At 44.9% G+C, this 15,581-nt stretch overlaps 1 protein-coding gene across 1 annotated transcript; it reads right to left on the bottom strand.

Moving 5' to 3' along the window:
* Positions 1 to 1,055: 1,055 nt before the first annotated feature.
* On the bottom strand, positions 1,056 to 12,795 carry LOC131941890 (balbiani ring protein 3). Its single transcript, XM_059301462.1, has 6 exons — positions 12,711 to 12,795; positions 12,347 to 12,401; positions 10,267 to 10,302; positions 9,914 to 9,989; positions 2,940 to 8,986; positions 1,056 to 1,970 (listed from the first exon to the last, which is right to left on the bottom strand). Exons 1-6 carry the CDS (start codon positions 12,711 to 12,713, stop codon positions 1,834 to 1,836), a joined length of 6,354 nt encoding a protein of 2,117 aa, XP_059157445.1. The 5' UTR covers positions 12,714 to 12,795; the 3' UTR covers positions 1,056 to 1,833.
* Between the last annotated feature and the right edge of the window lie 2,786 nt (positions 12,796 to 15,581).

Raw genomic sequence — 15,581 nt, 5'->3', positions numbered from 1 at the left:
TTAATTTTATCAACTGCTGCGTTCTTAACAATGTTTACATTGATGCCATGATTCTCTTTAAACTTTAACCTGTTAATTTTACTAACTACATCTCTAAGCTATGCTATATAGTTGTTTTTTTTTCAATTGTTTGACTTCTAGTACATTTTACATTTTAAAAACTGTATTGATAGTTTTGATGAAAGAATTCCTATTAGTACTGAAGCCTAAAGAGTAGACTATGGTCTTGTGTCGATTAATATTTGTTTTTTAGTGATGTAATGTTTGTCTCAACAATAGTTTTACAGTCGTTCAGTTGTTTAAAACAATAATTTAATGCCATTTTTGGCTGAGGCATTTTAAATTACTGTGTAGTTTCAAATGCGATTTTAATTTTAATCCGAAAATAAAAGACCCCGGCGTTTTACGGGATAGATGTGGCATGTGCAGTGTATGGAACTTTGAGTAGCTATGTGTATGAGGGGCGGGGGGAAGGTGGCGGGGTGAGGCAAATGTTTAGGATTAAATGTGAGTACATTTCCCTTCATAAGCCAAGGTCACAGAAACAGGTGAACTCTACTTCACTTGCTCCATGGACCGACATGTTTGGAAAGGAATTTTTACTCCACAGTTCGGTGTGAGTCAAATACGATCATATATAATCGAATCCAGTAAAATTCTATAGGTAAAGTTTGTAAAAAAAAATTCGGCGCTGTCTGCTTAATTTAATGACATAACAGAGTCTGTTTAGCTGTATTGGCTAGAGTTCTTGTCTACGGACCCAACAGACCATATATTATTGTGTGGTTAGCCAGTGAAACTGAACTGGTTTCTACAGCATGGCGTCACCCATCGTCCTAACGTTGCTTTAATCCAATATCAAATTATGTGAATAGACTCTCATTATATCGCATGCTTGCTTACATTAACAATTTCTAGTATTTTAAAGTGAATATACGGTAATGGCCAAAGGTACGATGTGAACTTACATATTGTGTAATGAAAAAAAGTGTTTATGTGAACAAAGCGATACATGTAATATGTTGCTCCTAAATATATCAACGCTCAACACAGGATAGAGAGTTACTTTTAATACAAATGCCATTTTAATAAGCAAGAGAAAAAAACCGCGCATAGTATACATTACATTACAAAAGAAATCATAATGAAATACAAGATAGAAATATGTGAATTATGATGTAAAAATGAGTAATAAGGGAAGGGGGGGAGGGTAATACTGTTTCAAACTGCTAGGCTTATGCTCGGACTGCATTTTTGCGGATCTGCTTTGAATGTTATTTTTTTTTAAACTTACGGACATATTTTGAAATATTGCTAAATTTTTTTCGGAGTAAATTGACAGGCGAGTTTTGAGTTGAGTGATGACTTGCCGTGTAACAAAAGGCAATGATGTTTAGAGTTCAAAGAGCTACTCTCTAACAGAATGGCTGTTACATAAACTGGAATGGATTGCTTCTGTTAGAGATTATTTTTTAAATGTCAGCACACATACACACACACACTAATTACAGAAAATAAAGCAAAACTGAAGACTGCCTAAGTAGTATAGCATAGGCCTACATGAGATGGTAATGAACATGTTTATATTGTTGAAGTAATGATTCCTTTTTATTATTGTATGAAAGATTTTCGAACTATTTCAAAGGCAGTGTGAAATATTCAAGCAATCGTCTGCAGAAGATCGCGTATTAAAAAATAGTTCAGTTGGAGTATTTTAACAAATAAATGATTTTTTAAAGAAATTAATAGTAAGAAGATAATCGTAACAAAAAAATTAATATATCCATAAAATAGGATACATTGATAATAAATTAAAAGACAGCCACAGAGTCATTAGCAGACTCTCCTGTCATTCTCGTGTCGTCTGCAAGTCCATGTCCCGTCGTCATGACAGATGCACGTCCTCTCGAGACAGTCCTCGACTTTAGGGAACACTCGGGTCAAGTAGGTCTTGTTCTCCACCTTACAACCTGGTGAGTACAAAGTTTTACGTCATTGCCTGCACGGATACAGCTTATTCAGTTCAACATCATTTTTTTTTCGGCTGAAAAATAAATCTCTTCTTCTACAGTACCCATAACCAACTACCGTCTTTCTCAGGACCCATAACCAACTACCGTCTTTCGCAGGACCCATAGCCAACTACCTTTTCTCGCAGGACCCATAACCAACTACCTTCTTTCTCAGGACCCATAACCAACTACCTTCTTTCGCAGGACCCATAACCAACTAGGACTGAGAAGACTACCATATAGCATGAGTTCTAATACTAGCAACAGTCAATTGTACACAATCCCACTAATACTAGCGGAAATACCTATCTGATAGTTCTGCTTTACACATTTGCCTTATATTTCTGCCTTATGTTTCAGTCCTAAATTTCTTCCTTATATTTCTGTCCTACATTTCTGCCTTATATTTCTGCCCTACATTTCTACCTTACATTTCTGTCCTATATTTCTGCCTTACATTTCTGTCCTATATTTCTGCCTTATATTTCTGCCTTATATTTCTACCCTACATTTCTACCTTACATTTCTGTCCTATATTTCTGCCCTACATTGCTGCCCTACATTTATATCGTACATATATGCCCCACATTTCTGCCATAAATTTCTACTTACATTTCTACCTTACATTTCTGTCCTATATTTCTGCCCTACATTGCTGCCTACATTTATATCGTACATATCTGCCCTACATATCTGCCCTACATATCTGCCCTACATTTCTGCCCTACATATCTGCCCTATATATCTGCCCTACATATCTGCCCTACATATCTGCCCTACATATCTGCCCTACATTTCTGCCCTACATATCTGCCATATATATCTGCCCTACATAGCTGCCCTACATATCTGCCCTACATAGCTGCCCTACATATCTGCCCTACATAGCTGCCCTACATATCTGCCCTACATTGCTGCCCTACTTACCTGGTCTTTCGTTCATGGGTTTCTTGTCCGGCAGATCGCACGTGTTGACGGATGAGCTGGCGGGGCAGACAGCGGTGCCGTTACACTGACAGAAGCACAGGGTCTCGTGACAGTTGAGCTGACGTATGAACGACCGGAGCGTGCGCACGCTGGAACCGTCCATCTGACAGTCGCTGCACCCTTCCACCTCCACATACCCGCTCTCTCGGCCCGAGCTCCCGCCAGATCTCGTCTGCTGGCCCACTGCCACGACAGACGATGCCATGGCGGACGAGGTTAAGGAAGTAGCAGACTGGCCCGACCCCCGGGATTCTCGCCCGTCTGGGGTATCACACAAGAAAAATATTTTCTCCATAGGGCAAACGTGGGTCCCGTTACAAAAGCAGTAGCAGTTCTGTAGGTAGCAGGAGGTTCTGATTTGAAAACTTCTCTGTGGGTTGAACACGTCCGCCCCGACCCTGCAGTCTCGACACTCACCCACCGGTTTGGACTCTTTGACCTCGAACTTGCAAATGTCCACCTTGTTTTCTTCCGAGCAGGACCAGGTGCCGTCACAGTTACAGTCGCAGATCCGCTGGATGCAGCCTTCCCTGTAGAAAAACTTGGAGTTGCCAGGATATTTCGCGTCTTGTATCCGGCACTGCTTGCAGTTGGTCTGGCGGCTTTGTTGGTCGTTTGCCACGCTCTGATCAGAGATATAAACATCGTCCCCGGCAATCAAAGGATCGGCAACTCTTCCTGGAGATCTTTGCATCGTGCAGATATTGACGGGAACCTGATTCGGGCATTTCCACGAGCCATCACAGTTACACATACACTGGAGCTCAGAACATCTGTCTGGTCTATAGGCGAACATTTCGTTTGGAGGATATTTTGTCCCGTACACGTCACAGCTTCGACACGCAGACTCGTGAGGAACCGTCCCGGGCTCGAAGCCAGGTTTACAGCCAGGTGAGATGCGACCTGCGCACCGCCAGGATCCCGCGCAGGCGCAGTAGCAGTCGAACTCAATGCAGTCTTTGACAAAGGTGAAGGTGGAGTTGCCCTCCCTGTTCTGCCCGTCCACGTTGCAAACCCTGCAGGGACCGTTGTTGTCAGCGCCATCAGAAACTGGGAACACGGGCTGTTGGTACACGGGGATCATCTCGTCAACACCGCAGTCAGCACACGTAGAGGTAACGAACCGCCGGCCTGTTATGTAACCGGTTCCTCCCGGGTAGTTTCCAGGTTGGCTGGGGTAAAAGTTGCCGTGACCGGCGAACCCATTCCACTGCGATGGATCCGTTGAACATCCCGGTTTGAGCCTGTTGATGGGGCATGTGTAGCTACCATTACATTCGCATTTACATTGTCTTTCATAACATCCTTCCTCAACAGTGAAGCCCATACCGCCAGGGTAGACCATACCGAGGTGCACACAGTTTGAACACGGCGCCCCTGTGGGGGAGCAGTCCTTATCAGACGTCAATCGGCAACGGTAAGACCCGCTGCACATGCAGTAGCACTTGTAAACCACGCACCCTCTGCGCATGTCAAAATGGGCGCCGGTGGGGTATGTCATGGCGTCGACTTTGCACTGCTGACAATGGCTGATCCCAGTGCTCTCCCGGGAGTAGGACTGAGAGTAGTGGGAGTCTTCTCTCTGGGGCACCCCGGGCGGGGGCGTGTTTTGATGATATTTGGTATCAATCTGAACCGAGTACCCACCGCCAGTCTGGGGGTCGGGTGTTTTGACGAACGAAGAATCGCTGCCGTTGACGTAGACCCAGGCTGAAGCGTCAACTACGACTTTTTTTTGCGGGACAGCCACCGGTAATTTAGCGGGCGAGTTGAAGGTCAGTCTCCGATGGGTCCCGTTTGATTGGAAGTTGACCAGTCTCGGATTGACGTCACACGTGTTTGACTCTTCCCTGCACTGCCATGTCCCGTTACAAAAACATCTGCAATTGCGGAGACGGATACAGCCCTTCTCGAAGGAAAAAGCCTCGGCTGGTGGAAACTGCGCCCCATGCACCACACAAGCCCTACACCTGGCGGTGACGTAAGATCCAGCCGCTTGTGTATTGACGGCCCGCTCCTGCGTGTCTTCAGCTGCGAGGCTCTGGTACCCGATATTGGAAGAAGACCTGACGCTCGATCTAGTCAAGACATTTCCACTTTCTGTCGTCTGCGATGGATTTTGATAACTCAGTTCCTGCCTTGTCCTGGCTGGCACGACTTTTGACTTGAGCGTTTTTTCATTGCAAATGTTTACTGGTTTCTTCACATCACATTCCCAGCGGCCATTGCAGGTACACCTGCAGTCATACTGCTGACACCCTCGGCTAAACTTGAACGTGGTGTTCCCGGGGTACACTTGACTGTGCACGCTGCACGAGCTGCACTGAGATGTGCTTTCAGCGGTGCAGGTGTTCCTGGTGTTGGAGGCTGGACACGACCAGCTGCCGTTGCAGTTGCATGTACACTCGTAGCGGCTACAGCCTCGGGAGAGAGAGAAGCTCGAGTTTCCGGCAAACCGTTCCGTGTCGGACACCAAACAATTTCCGCAGACCGCGGGCTGCTGGCAAACTCTCCTGGCTGTTTTCCCAGGACAGGAGTAGCTGCCCGCACAGTTACACTTACACCTGTACTGCACGCAGTCTCTCGTCAGATTAAAGTAGCTATTTCCTGGGTAGTATTCGTTGGCTGAGATGATACAAGACCTGCATCCTCCTGGTATTTCGCCTTTACAAACATCTCTCACGTCTTCACCTGGACAAAAATAGCTGCCGTTACAGTTGCACTTGCATCTAAAATTGTTACAGCCTTGCCTGATGTCAAAGAACTGGTTAGCTTGGTAAACTTGGTTCTCTGAAATCTTGCACACCCTACACCCCCCCGGGGTTTCCCCTAGACAAACGTTACGTGATTTGGTCAGGTCACAGTGCCACGAGCCGTTACAGTTACATCTACACTCGTGGTGCATGCAGTCCTTCCTGAAGCTGAAGTCTGTGTTGCCGGGGTAGTACTCGCTGTCTGAGACGACGCAACTCCTGCAGCCACCCAGCTCCTCGCCCCTGCACACATTCCTCATCTCCTCCCCCGGGCAGAAATAGCTGCCGTCACAGTTACACCGGCACTTGTACCGCAGGCACTCCCCCTTTCTCAGGACGAAATCACTTTCCCCTTCATACATCTCCGTCGGGCTTATGACACACTTGTTACAGTTATCGTTCACCCCGACTGGGCAGGTATTTCTTACAGAACGCCCTGGACAAGACCAGCTGCCATTGCAGAAACAATTGCACGTATACTCGAGGCATCCTGTCTTATGCTGAAATACGGTGCCGTTTTCAATCTGTCTTCCCTCGACATTACACTGGTGGCACCTGTCGTGGCAGACCCACCGACTTCTGTCTGAGGGACACTCCCAGCTGCCGTTACAAAAACAGTTGCAGCTATACTCCACGCAGTCCCGTGTGAAGGTGAAAGGGCTGTTGGGACGGTAGTTTCTCCCGTCTGCTACGCACATTTCGCATTGACCATACGACGTGCGGTCATTCTCTGTACAAATATTTTTGGCATGCTGTGCGGGACACTCCCAAGAGCCATCACATCTACAAATACAGTTTTTGTACTCGATGCACCCATCTCGTAACTCGAAATATGAATTTCCTCTAACAATCTTATTCTTGGCGTTACACTCATTGCATCCTTGACGTTCTCTAGACGCCGGGGTTCGCCTCTGTGATGTCGATGTAACAGGCAAGGCAGTTGTAGTTTCATTCGGACAAATATTGGTATCAAAGCGTTCGTTACAGGTCCAGGTACCGTCGCACCTACAAATACAGTTGCGACGGCTGATGCACCCGTCGATCACATCGAAGTAGTTTCCTCCTCTGAAGTTGGACCCGTATGCTATACATGACTGGCACCTCTGTGGCTGCTCAGGGACGCTCTCTTCCGCCGTGTTCTCATCACACAAGTACCTGGCCGAGTTCTCGGGACAAATCCACGAGCCGTTACAATGACAGATGCAGTTTTTGTACTCGGTGCAGTCCTGGCGAATTTGAAAATATTCGTTGCCAGGGAATGTTTGACCATACACCTCACAGGTCTGGCAGTTGGAAGAATCCCGTTCACATATGTTCATAGCACCGTTATCAGGACAAGACCAGCTTCCGTTGCAACTACACTCACAGTTCCTGTAGGCCATGCAGCCATCTTCCATGTCAAAAAAGGTGTTTCCCTCGTACTCTGTTCCTCTTACAACACATTTTTGGCACCTGGCGGTGAGTTCCCTCCGAGGATAATTTGTCTTACATATATCTCTTGCACTCGCGCCGGGACAGTCCCAGGATCCATCACAGTTGCATACACAATTTTTATATTCTATGCACCCATTCGTTGCTTCAAATCTACTATTGCCATCAAACTCTTTTCCAAATGCCGAACATTTTCTGCATTCCGCCGAAGCTCTGGCTAAAGGAGTTGTATTCGCAGTGCACACATTGCGTGCATAGTTGGGTGGACATGTCCAAGATCCATCACAGTTGCATACACAATTTTTATATTCTATGCACCCATTCGTTGCTTCAAATCTACTATTGCCATCAAATTCTTTTCCAAATGCCGAACATTTTCTGCATTCCGCCGAAGCTCTGGATGAAGGAGTTGTATTCGCAGTGCAAACATTGCGTGCATAGTTGGGTGGACATGTCCAAGATCCATCACAGTTGCATACACAATTTTTATACTCTATGCACCCATTCGTTGCTTCAAATCTACTATTGCCATCAAATTCTTTTCCAAATGCCGAACATTTTCTGCATTCCGCCGAAGCTCTGGATGAAGGAGTTGTATTCGCAGTGCAAACATTGCGTGCATAGTTGGGTGGACATGTCCAAGATCCGTCACAGTTGCATACACAATTTTTATACTCTATGCACCCATTCGTTGCTTCAAATCTACTATTGCCATCAAATTCTTTTCCAAATGCCGAACATTTTCTGCATTCCGCCGAAGCTCTGGATGAAGGAGTTGTATTCGCAGTGCAAATATTGCGTGCGTAGTTCGGTGGACATGTCCAGGATCCATCACACCGACAAATGCAATTTCTGTAAGCAATACAGCCGTCTGTGACGTCAAAGTAATCATTGGGCGGGAACAGCTGGCCTGTGACGACACAGCTGACGCAGCCTGAGGCGTCTGTCACTGGAGTCGGCGTCGTAGAAAGACAAATGTCCCTGCTAACGGCGCAGGACCAGGAGCCGTTACAGCTGCAGAAGCAGTCCGTGAGCTCCGTGCAGCCGTCCCTAAGCTCAAACCGTCTGTTGCCCTCAAACGTCTGACCTTTGACTGTACATTCACCGCAGGTCTCCGCCTCATCAGGACTGCCGCATGTGTTTTCAACTAGCTGGGGTGGGCACCTCCATGTCCCATCGCACTTGCAGGAGCAGTATTTGAATTTCTTGCAGCCCTGCACCCGATCAAAGTGGTTCCCTCCTTTGATCATTTGACCATCCACCTGACAGGGTTGGCAGACCCTGCGGCCGTTTGTCCCCCTCCCCGGGGTGGTTTGGTCCAATCGCCTGTCGCCGGAGTACCCGTTATTGCTGCTGCCCTGAGAACCGCTCTCTTGCCGTGAAAGGCTTTCTTGCCGATAACCGCTCTCTTCCCTATAACCGCTCTCCTGTCTTGAACCACCCTCTTGCCGTGAACCGCTCTCTTGCCGTGAGCTGCTCGAGGCGGCTGAACTGGCGGATTCTGTTCCCAGACAAGTATTCTTGGCGTGCTGAGCCGGACATTCCCACGAGCCATCACATCCGCAGAAGCAGTTGCTGTAGCGGATGCAGCCGGCGGTGTGGGTGAAATAAGAATTGCCATCGTAGTCGCTGCCGTCTACGGTGCAGGTTTGGCAGGTCGGCTGGCGAGCGGTGGTGGGCGCCGCAGGTGTCGGGCGGGCTCGGGTGGGCGCCGGTGGTGTCTGGCGCCCGCTGCCACAGATGTCCTTGGTAAACCGAGCAGGGCAGGTCCAGGTGCCGTTACAGTAGCAGGTACACTGAAATCTGTGGGGATGGGGGGGGGGGTAGGTATAGTTAGACAGGAACTCGCTTTAGATTAGGAAATGTTGACGTGCAGTATTAATTTCAAATGGCATTGAATGGATCCGTTCAAATATTACTTCAAATGTCAATTCAAGTGTCGATTCAAATGTCAATTCAAACGTCAATTCGAATGTCAAATCTGAATCTATGTCATCTAGCCAAACATGGCCCATGTCATCTAGCCAAACATGGTCCCTGTCGGCTACAGGACATTACACCCCCCTCCGGACATTTCCCCCACAGTATTTACCCCCGGAGCAATTACCCACCTGTCAATAACCCCCACCCCATGGGGAATTACCCCCCACCCCTCCACCAAGATAGAATCCTAATTTTAACTCTATACCTATATATTACCATAATCCTAACCTTAAGACAAAAACAATAAACCTATGAATTCACATCACCCTAAAATTAACTCAAATCCAAACCTAACTAAACATTGATTTAAGCTTAACCCTGGCCCTAACACTAACTATAACCCTAGGCCTAACCCTAACCCTAGCCCTAGCCCTAGTCCTAACCATACCCCTAACCCTAACCCTAGACGTAACCCTAGCCCTAACCATTGCCCTAACCCTAGACCTAACCCTAGCCCTAACCATTGTCCTAACCCTAAGCCTAGACCTAGCCCTAACCATTGCCCTAACCCTAACCCTAGACCTAACCCTAGACCTAACCCTAGCCCTAGCCCTAGACCTAACCCTAGCCCTAACCCTAGCCCTAACCCTAACTCTAAACCTAGACCTAAGCCTAGCCCTAGCCCTAGCCCTAACCCTAAACCTAGACCTAAACCAAGCCCTAACCCTAGCCCTAACCCTTAAAGCTGTGCATCAACAATGTAATTCCCTATGTCATTGATCAGAAATGAACCAAAATCTGGCCTACCTGTAGCAGCCATCAACGTATGTGAACCTAGAGTGACCGCTAAACGATTGACCATTCACTGTACATCTGGTACAAACTGGGGAGATATATCAGGGTGTTATATGTGACAGGGTAGTCTAGTCAAGCGAGCGTTCATGTACATATACATATGGATATGTGTATACCGACAATGATATGTGTGTAAATAAATAAATATGTAAATTACAAGTTGGCTATTTGTAAACGCATGCTAATATAAACACATATGTATGGGTTTGTGCAAATGCATTTGTATGTGTATGTGCATTTTGCACGTATATCTGCCTTTTATGCTTATGTGCATTTACGTATAATGAATGGTATTGTTTACTCACGCGAATTTCGCCTTTCATCATCTGCAGCTGAGGCATCTGTTGATGAAAATATGTGTTTACTTCACTGACGTAATTGTAGGGGAGGGGGAGGTTAAATATTTGTTAATTGGGCATTTAAGTCTTTATGCCATGGGGCACAGGCGGACTAAGCTTTGATGGGGGCCCCAGGCTGAACAATAATGTCACTTGAATCATTGAAGCATTCAGCAAGATTTATTGTGGCGTCACAAGGGTGTCGCCCGGTCGATAACACCCCCCGTCCAACAGTTTTGTATTTTTTTGGTTTAGCGTCACCCTTCTCCCCTACTATGTTTTAATTTTAAAATAGTGTTTTAACGGTAAATCATAACAATTTTCTAGTTGTTGTCTCCCCCTAAATGATGTCTTCTCTTCCCCCCTCCCCTCCCCAATCCCTGTGCGGCACATATCAACGCAGGATTATATGTTTACTTAACCTGCAAAACATGACCATATTGACTATTGATAGGGGAAGTAGCTCCAGAAACCAAATCACATCAATCAGTCCACCACCAGTGTTTCTTCCAGACTTTTTTTCTCCGGTGGGGGTGGGGGAGGGGCTAACATTTTCGGGGGGGGGGGGCGAACACTGGTAAAAGACTAACTTCAGTCTTCTTTTCCTTTTGACATTGCTTCTATAGCATTTGTCCTTCCAAGAATAAGCTATGCTGAGTACGAGGGGGAGGCAGAGGCGTAGCGATGGGGGGGGGGGGAGGGGGGACATATGTCCCCGGGTGCCGACCTTAGGGGGCGCCAAAATGGGTTGTAAAAAGAAATTAAATTGTCAATTTAGCTGCATTTTTTGCAGTTTGAGGGGGGGGGGGGGTTGCAAATCGAAACTTTGAGGGCGGGGGGTGCAAATCGAAAAGTTGAGGGGGGGGGATGCAAATCGAAAAGTTGAGGGGCGGTGCAAATCGAAAAGTTGAGGGGGGGGGGTGTGCAAATTGAAAATTTGCGAGGGGGCGCCAAATTGAAAGTTTGTCCCCGGGCGCCGGGAAGGGTCGCTACGCCTCTGGGGTGAGGTTACGGAAAACCCTAAAGTTTAGTTTTAAAATTTAGTAGAGATTTATTATTGTAAGAATGGCTCTTTGACTCGTTGTATTTTGGTTTAAAATCTCAATGGCAGGATTATAAACACACGTGCTGGGTTGGCACGTGACTTGTGATGGCACGTGACTGCGATGGCACATGAGAGATAAATATCATTCTTGGCTACTGGGTGAAACACGTGTCTATGATTACTAGAAAAATATCAGAGTTCATGCCCCTGATTCTTGTAGGAGCGCTAGGGGATGAAACGCTCCGGGTAAATTGACTCAATGACTGTTTGCATAGTTTCCTCCAGGCATCTCGTCTACCCCCCCCCCTCCACACCCACCCCCCGACAACGTTACATAGAAAGTTACATAGAAAATATATACTTTTACCAGTGTCCACTCCCCCCCCCCCCCCCTGAACATTTCAAGGCCCCCCCCCCCCCCCGATTAACGATTTTAACAACCTGCCTAGTTCTATAACAAAGGGGGTCACAAAATCTAGTAAATAGGGGCAAAACCAACTGCTGTTTAAAAATGTACTTTAAGCAAACGGTAGCTAGTATTGGCATTCATGCACGTTTTATTGAGGAGTCTAACGTTTTATATGGGGGTGAAGGGGTGAGAGAGGTTGCGGGGGGAGGGAGTAATATGTAAAAATAACAAAGTAAACTGTGACGTCATAAAACTTTTAAGTGACCCCCCCCCCCCCCGGAAGTTTCAAGTAACCCCCTCCCCGGAGAAAAATACAGAGGGGCGAAAAAAATATGAGAATTTCACGGAAGACACTGAGACGTTCTGAAAATCTGGCCACATGTGGCCTTATGTGACGTAGGGAGAAACCAAATCAAGGGCGTAACATACCATCAATATTTACACCCATTTGTTATTTATGCGGCACATTATCCAACCTTATGTATTGCGTTGTAACATCTTATTTATATATCATCTTAACATCTTATGTGCCATTAAGTCGCCGTAAACCTAGGTATGAGAAATGTTACTCTGAGACCGGCATGCCGGCTTACCTGTGATTGGTACCAGCGCCAACAGCAGCAAGACAAAGGTACAAGATCCTCCCCCCTGTAGAATAGACAGGTGTATATATCATGTATCAATGATCAGGTGTATACACACGTCAAATATATATCGCACAGGTGAATAAACAGTGCGATAAAATAGCACAGAATAATCAGTAAAATTAACTAAATACTAAAGGGGTTGGTTTTTTTTTTTCGTTTTTTTTTTTTTGTATTTAACATCTAGTATTTTAATTAATTGTTTTTTAAATGTCAAAATATTTGCTCGCATTCTTTTACCACAAAACTTACACTGTAACCCGTATGTTGCGGACTTAACAAAGGAGAAACGAAACAATGAATTTTAACTCACCATGGCAACAAGCAGAGAGAGAGAGAGTCTATCGAGGTTTGAGGCTTACGTCCTATTTATATCCTCGCGACCACTCGTTCGCGTTTATACCAAACATGTGAGCTATTGAGACAGCTCAACATACGAGGGGGGGGGGGGGAGGGACAGAGAGAAGAGAGGGGGAGATGAGGGTCATGGGCTAAATAGGGAGGCTAGGAAGGTAAACATGGTAATTGGCCTAGTGTTGAGACGGGCATGGAACTAAATGATGCTGAAAGTCTAGAACAAGTGTGATAATTTGCTGCGGAACTTTGGTCGCATTCAGAGATGAAACGGCTGACATGGCACCCCGGTGAGCGTTGATTTACACGTGTGGGGGGTGCGTTAGTTTATAGAAACGTGTGGTGGGTGCGTTAATTTATAGACACGTGTGGTGGGTGCGTTAATTTATAGACACGTGTGGTGGGTGCGTTAATTTATAGACACGTGTGGTGGGTGCGTTAATTTATAGACAGATGTGGTGGGTGCGTTAGTTTATAGACACGTGTGGTGGGTGCGTTAATTTATAGACACGTGTGGTGGGTGCGTTAATTTATAGACACGTGTGGTGGGTGCGTTAGTTTATAGACACGTGTGGTGGGTGCGTTAATTTATAGACACGTGTGGTGGGTGCGTTAATTTATAGACACGTGTGGTGGGTGTTTAATTTATAGACAGATGTGGTGGGTGCGTTAGTTTATAGACACGTGTGGTGGGTGCGTTAATTTATAGACACGTGTGGTGGATGCGTTAATTTATAGACACGTGTGGTGGGTGTTTAATTTATAGACACGTGTGGTGGGTGCGTTAATTTATACAGAGATGTGGTGGGTGCGTTAGTTTCTAGACACGTGTGGTGGGTGCGTTAATTTATACAGAGATGTGGTGGGTGCGTTAGTTTCTAGACACGTGTGGTGGGTGCGTTAATTTATACAGAGATGTGGTGGGTGCGTTAATTTATAGACACGTGTGGTGGGTGCGTTAGTTTATAGACACGTGTGGTGGTTGGTTAATTTATAGACACGTGTGGTGGGTGCGTTAATTTATAGACACGTGTGGTGGGTGCGTTAATTTATAGACACGTGTGGTGTTTGCGTTAATTTATAGACCGATGTGGTGGGAGCGTTAATTTATAGACACGTGTGGTGGGTGCGTTAATTTATAAAAACGTGTGGTGGGTGCGTTAATTTATAGACACGTGTGGTGGGTGGTTAATTTATAGACAACATTTTATTTGTAGGCATTACATCAAATTTGTATTTTTATATCAACTTTTGAGCAATTTTCGGTAACCGAAAGTGGTACTTATTCTACTTCCGGTTTCTCAGAAGCCAATAACTTGTGTAGCGTTAAGTTAGATGGACAACGTTTGAAATATAAGTATTAGATTGTGTACGAAGATTTCTATCAACTTTTGAAGGATTTCTTGTAACTGGAAGTGGCACTTTACTCTAATTCCGTGGGAACACAATAACTTGAGTACTGTTTCAGTTAGATATACGAAATTTCAATTATAAGTATGGGGTCATCCATAAATGACGTCACACTCGCAGGGGGGAGAGGGGTCTGTAATTTTGTGACGGTATGTGACGAGGGGGAGGGGGGGTTCAGATGGTGCGAAGTCACACTTTTGCATTATAAAAAAGCAATGTTAGAAAACGAATTTTAGACGTTATTTAGCGTTTTAGAACTGTTTTAATAAATTGCAATAGGAATTGATTAAAATACTCTATTTTAACAGACTTAAGACAAGATTTTGGAAAAATATCGATGTTTTATGAAAAATTCAACTTCAATTTTGAGCAGGCTGAGGTGTGACGTCATTTTAGGAAGGGGGTCTGGCGTTTTGTGACGATGTTTGACGGAGGGGAGGGGTGGGGGAGGTAAAAATTGTCCCAAAAAAAGCGTGACGTCATTTATGGATGACCCCTATAAGATCTTATACTAAAATTACTCCAGAATTTTGAGTGACTTTCAATATATGAAAGTGGTATACTCAATTTCCGTTTCAAAAATACCAGTAACATAAATACGGTTTCAGTAGGGTGGATGAAATCTCATACATATCAGATCTTGATTAATGTGACTTAATAATTAGATGTTTAACTATATTTTTAAAAATAATATAAATTTTCTTCATAAAGTACTAATTTCACATTGTTTCCATTCATCTTTTCTACTTGGTTCTTTTATATTAAAAAATATTTTTAAAATTAATAAATGACTTTTAATCTCGTTTGCACCGAAATCGTCACCACTTCAGTTAGTTAAGAAATACAAGAAAGTTTAGCTTGGTTGTATACCCATCAGATCTGGGTGGACTCAGGATCGTCTAAGGACTCGATCCCAGGATGGGAACTGCAGGTTAGCAGTAGTGCTCTACCATCCGGCCACGCCGCTCCATCACGTAATGAGGTTACGACCATATTTTGTTTACTTCGGGTAATCAAAACAAATTGAAATTGCGCAGTTAATGCGCATGTTTATGTTTTTTATTTGCTAGCCGGAAAATTGCACTTTACTTGGGAAAACAGACAGACTTCTGAAAACACCAAAACATACTTTATAAACTATGCTCGTATACGAAGACATGACACTTTAGGTTTGTAATATTTTGAATAAGCATATGTATGACTGACGTCATTTACCACCACTGAAAAACAAAACTTGTTTTACCAATTTTTTAAAACGAAAATAAATTAAATCGGTTAGCGATATAAATAATAGGTCGCCTGGGAGATAATTTTTTTAAGTTCGATTCATTTTTTATAATGCCAATTTAAGGTAGCACATTACAATGTTAGCGATGTTGCGTATGTCATGAAACACACAAATGCAACATTTATTACCACC

This window comes from Physella acuta, unplaced genomic scaffold, assembly GCF_028476545.2.
Source record: "Physella acuta isolate Inbredline_101_S28 unplaced genomic scaffold, ASM2847654v3 ptg000376l, whole genome shotgun sequence".
NCBI classification, from domain to species: Eukaryota; Metazoa; Mollusca; class Gastropoda; family Physidae; genus Physella; species Physella acuta.
Note: the sequence above shows the minus strand (reverse complement) of the source record. Positions and strands in the feature narration are given on the sequence as shown.

Coding starts and splice junctions, on each gene's coding strand:
- LOC131941890 (XM_059301462.1), bottom strand. Junction 9,990..10,266: donor TGATGAAAGGCGAAATTCGC/GTGAGTAAACAA, acceptor ATATCTCCCCAG/TTTGTACCAGATGTACAGTG. Junction 8,987..9,913: donor TACGTTGATGGCTGCTACAG/GTAGGCCAGATT, acceptor CCATCCCCACAG/ATTTCAGTGTACCTGCTACT.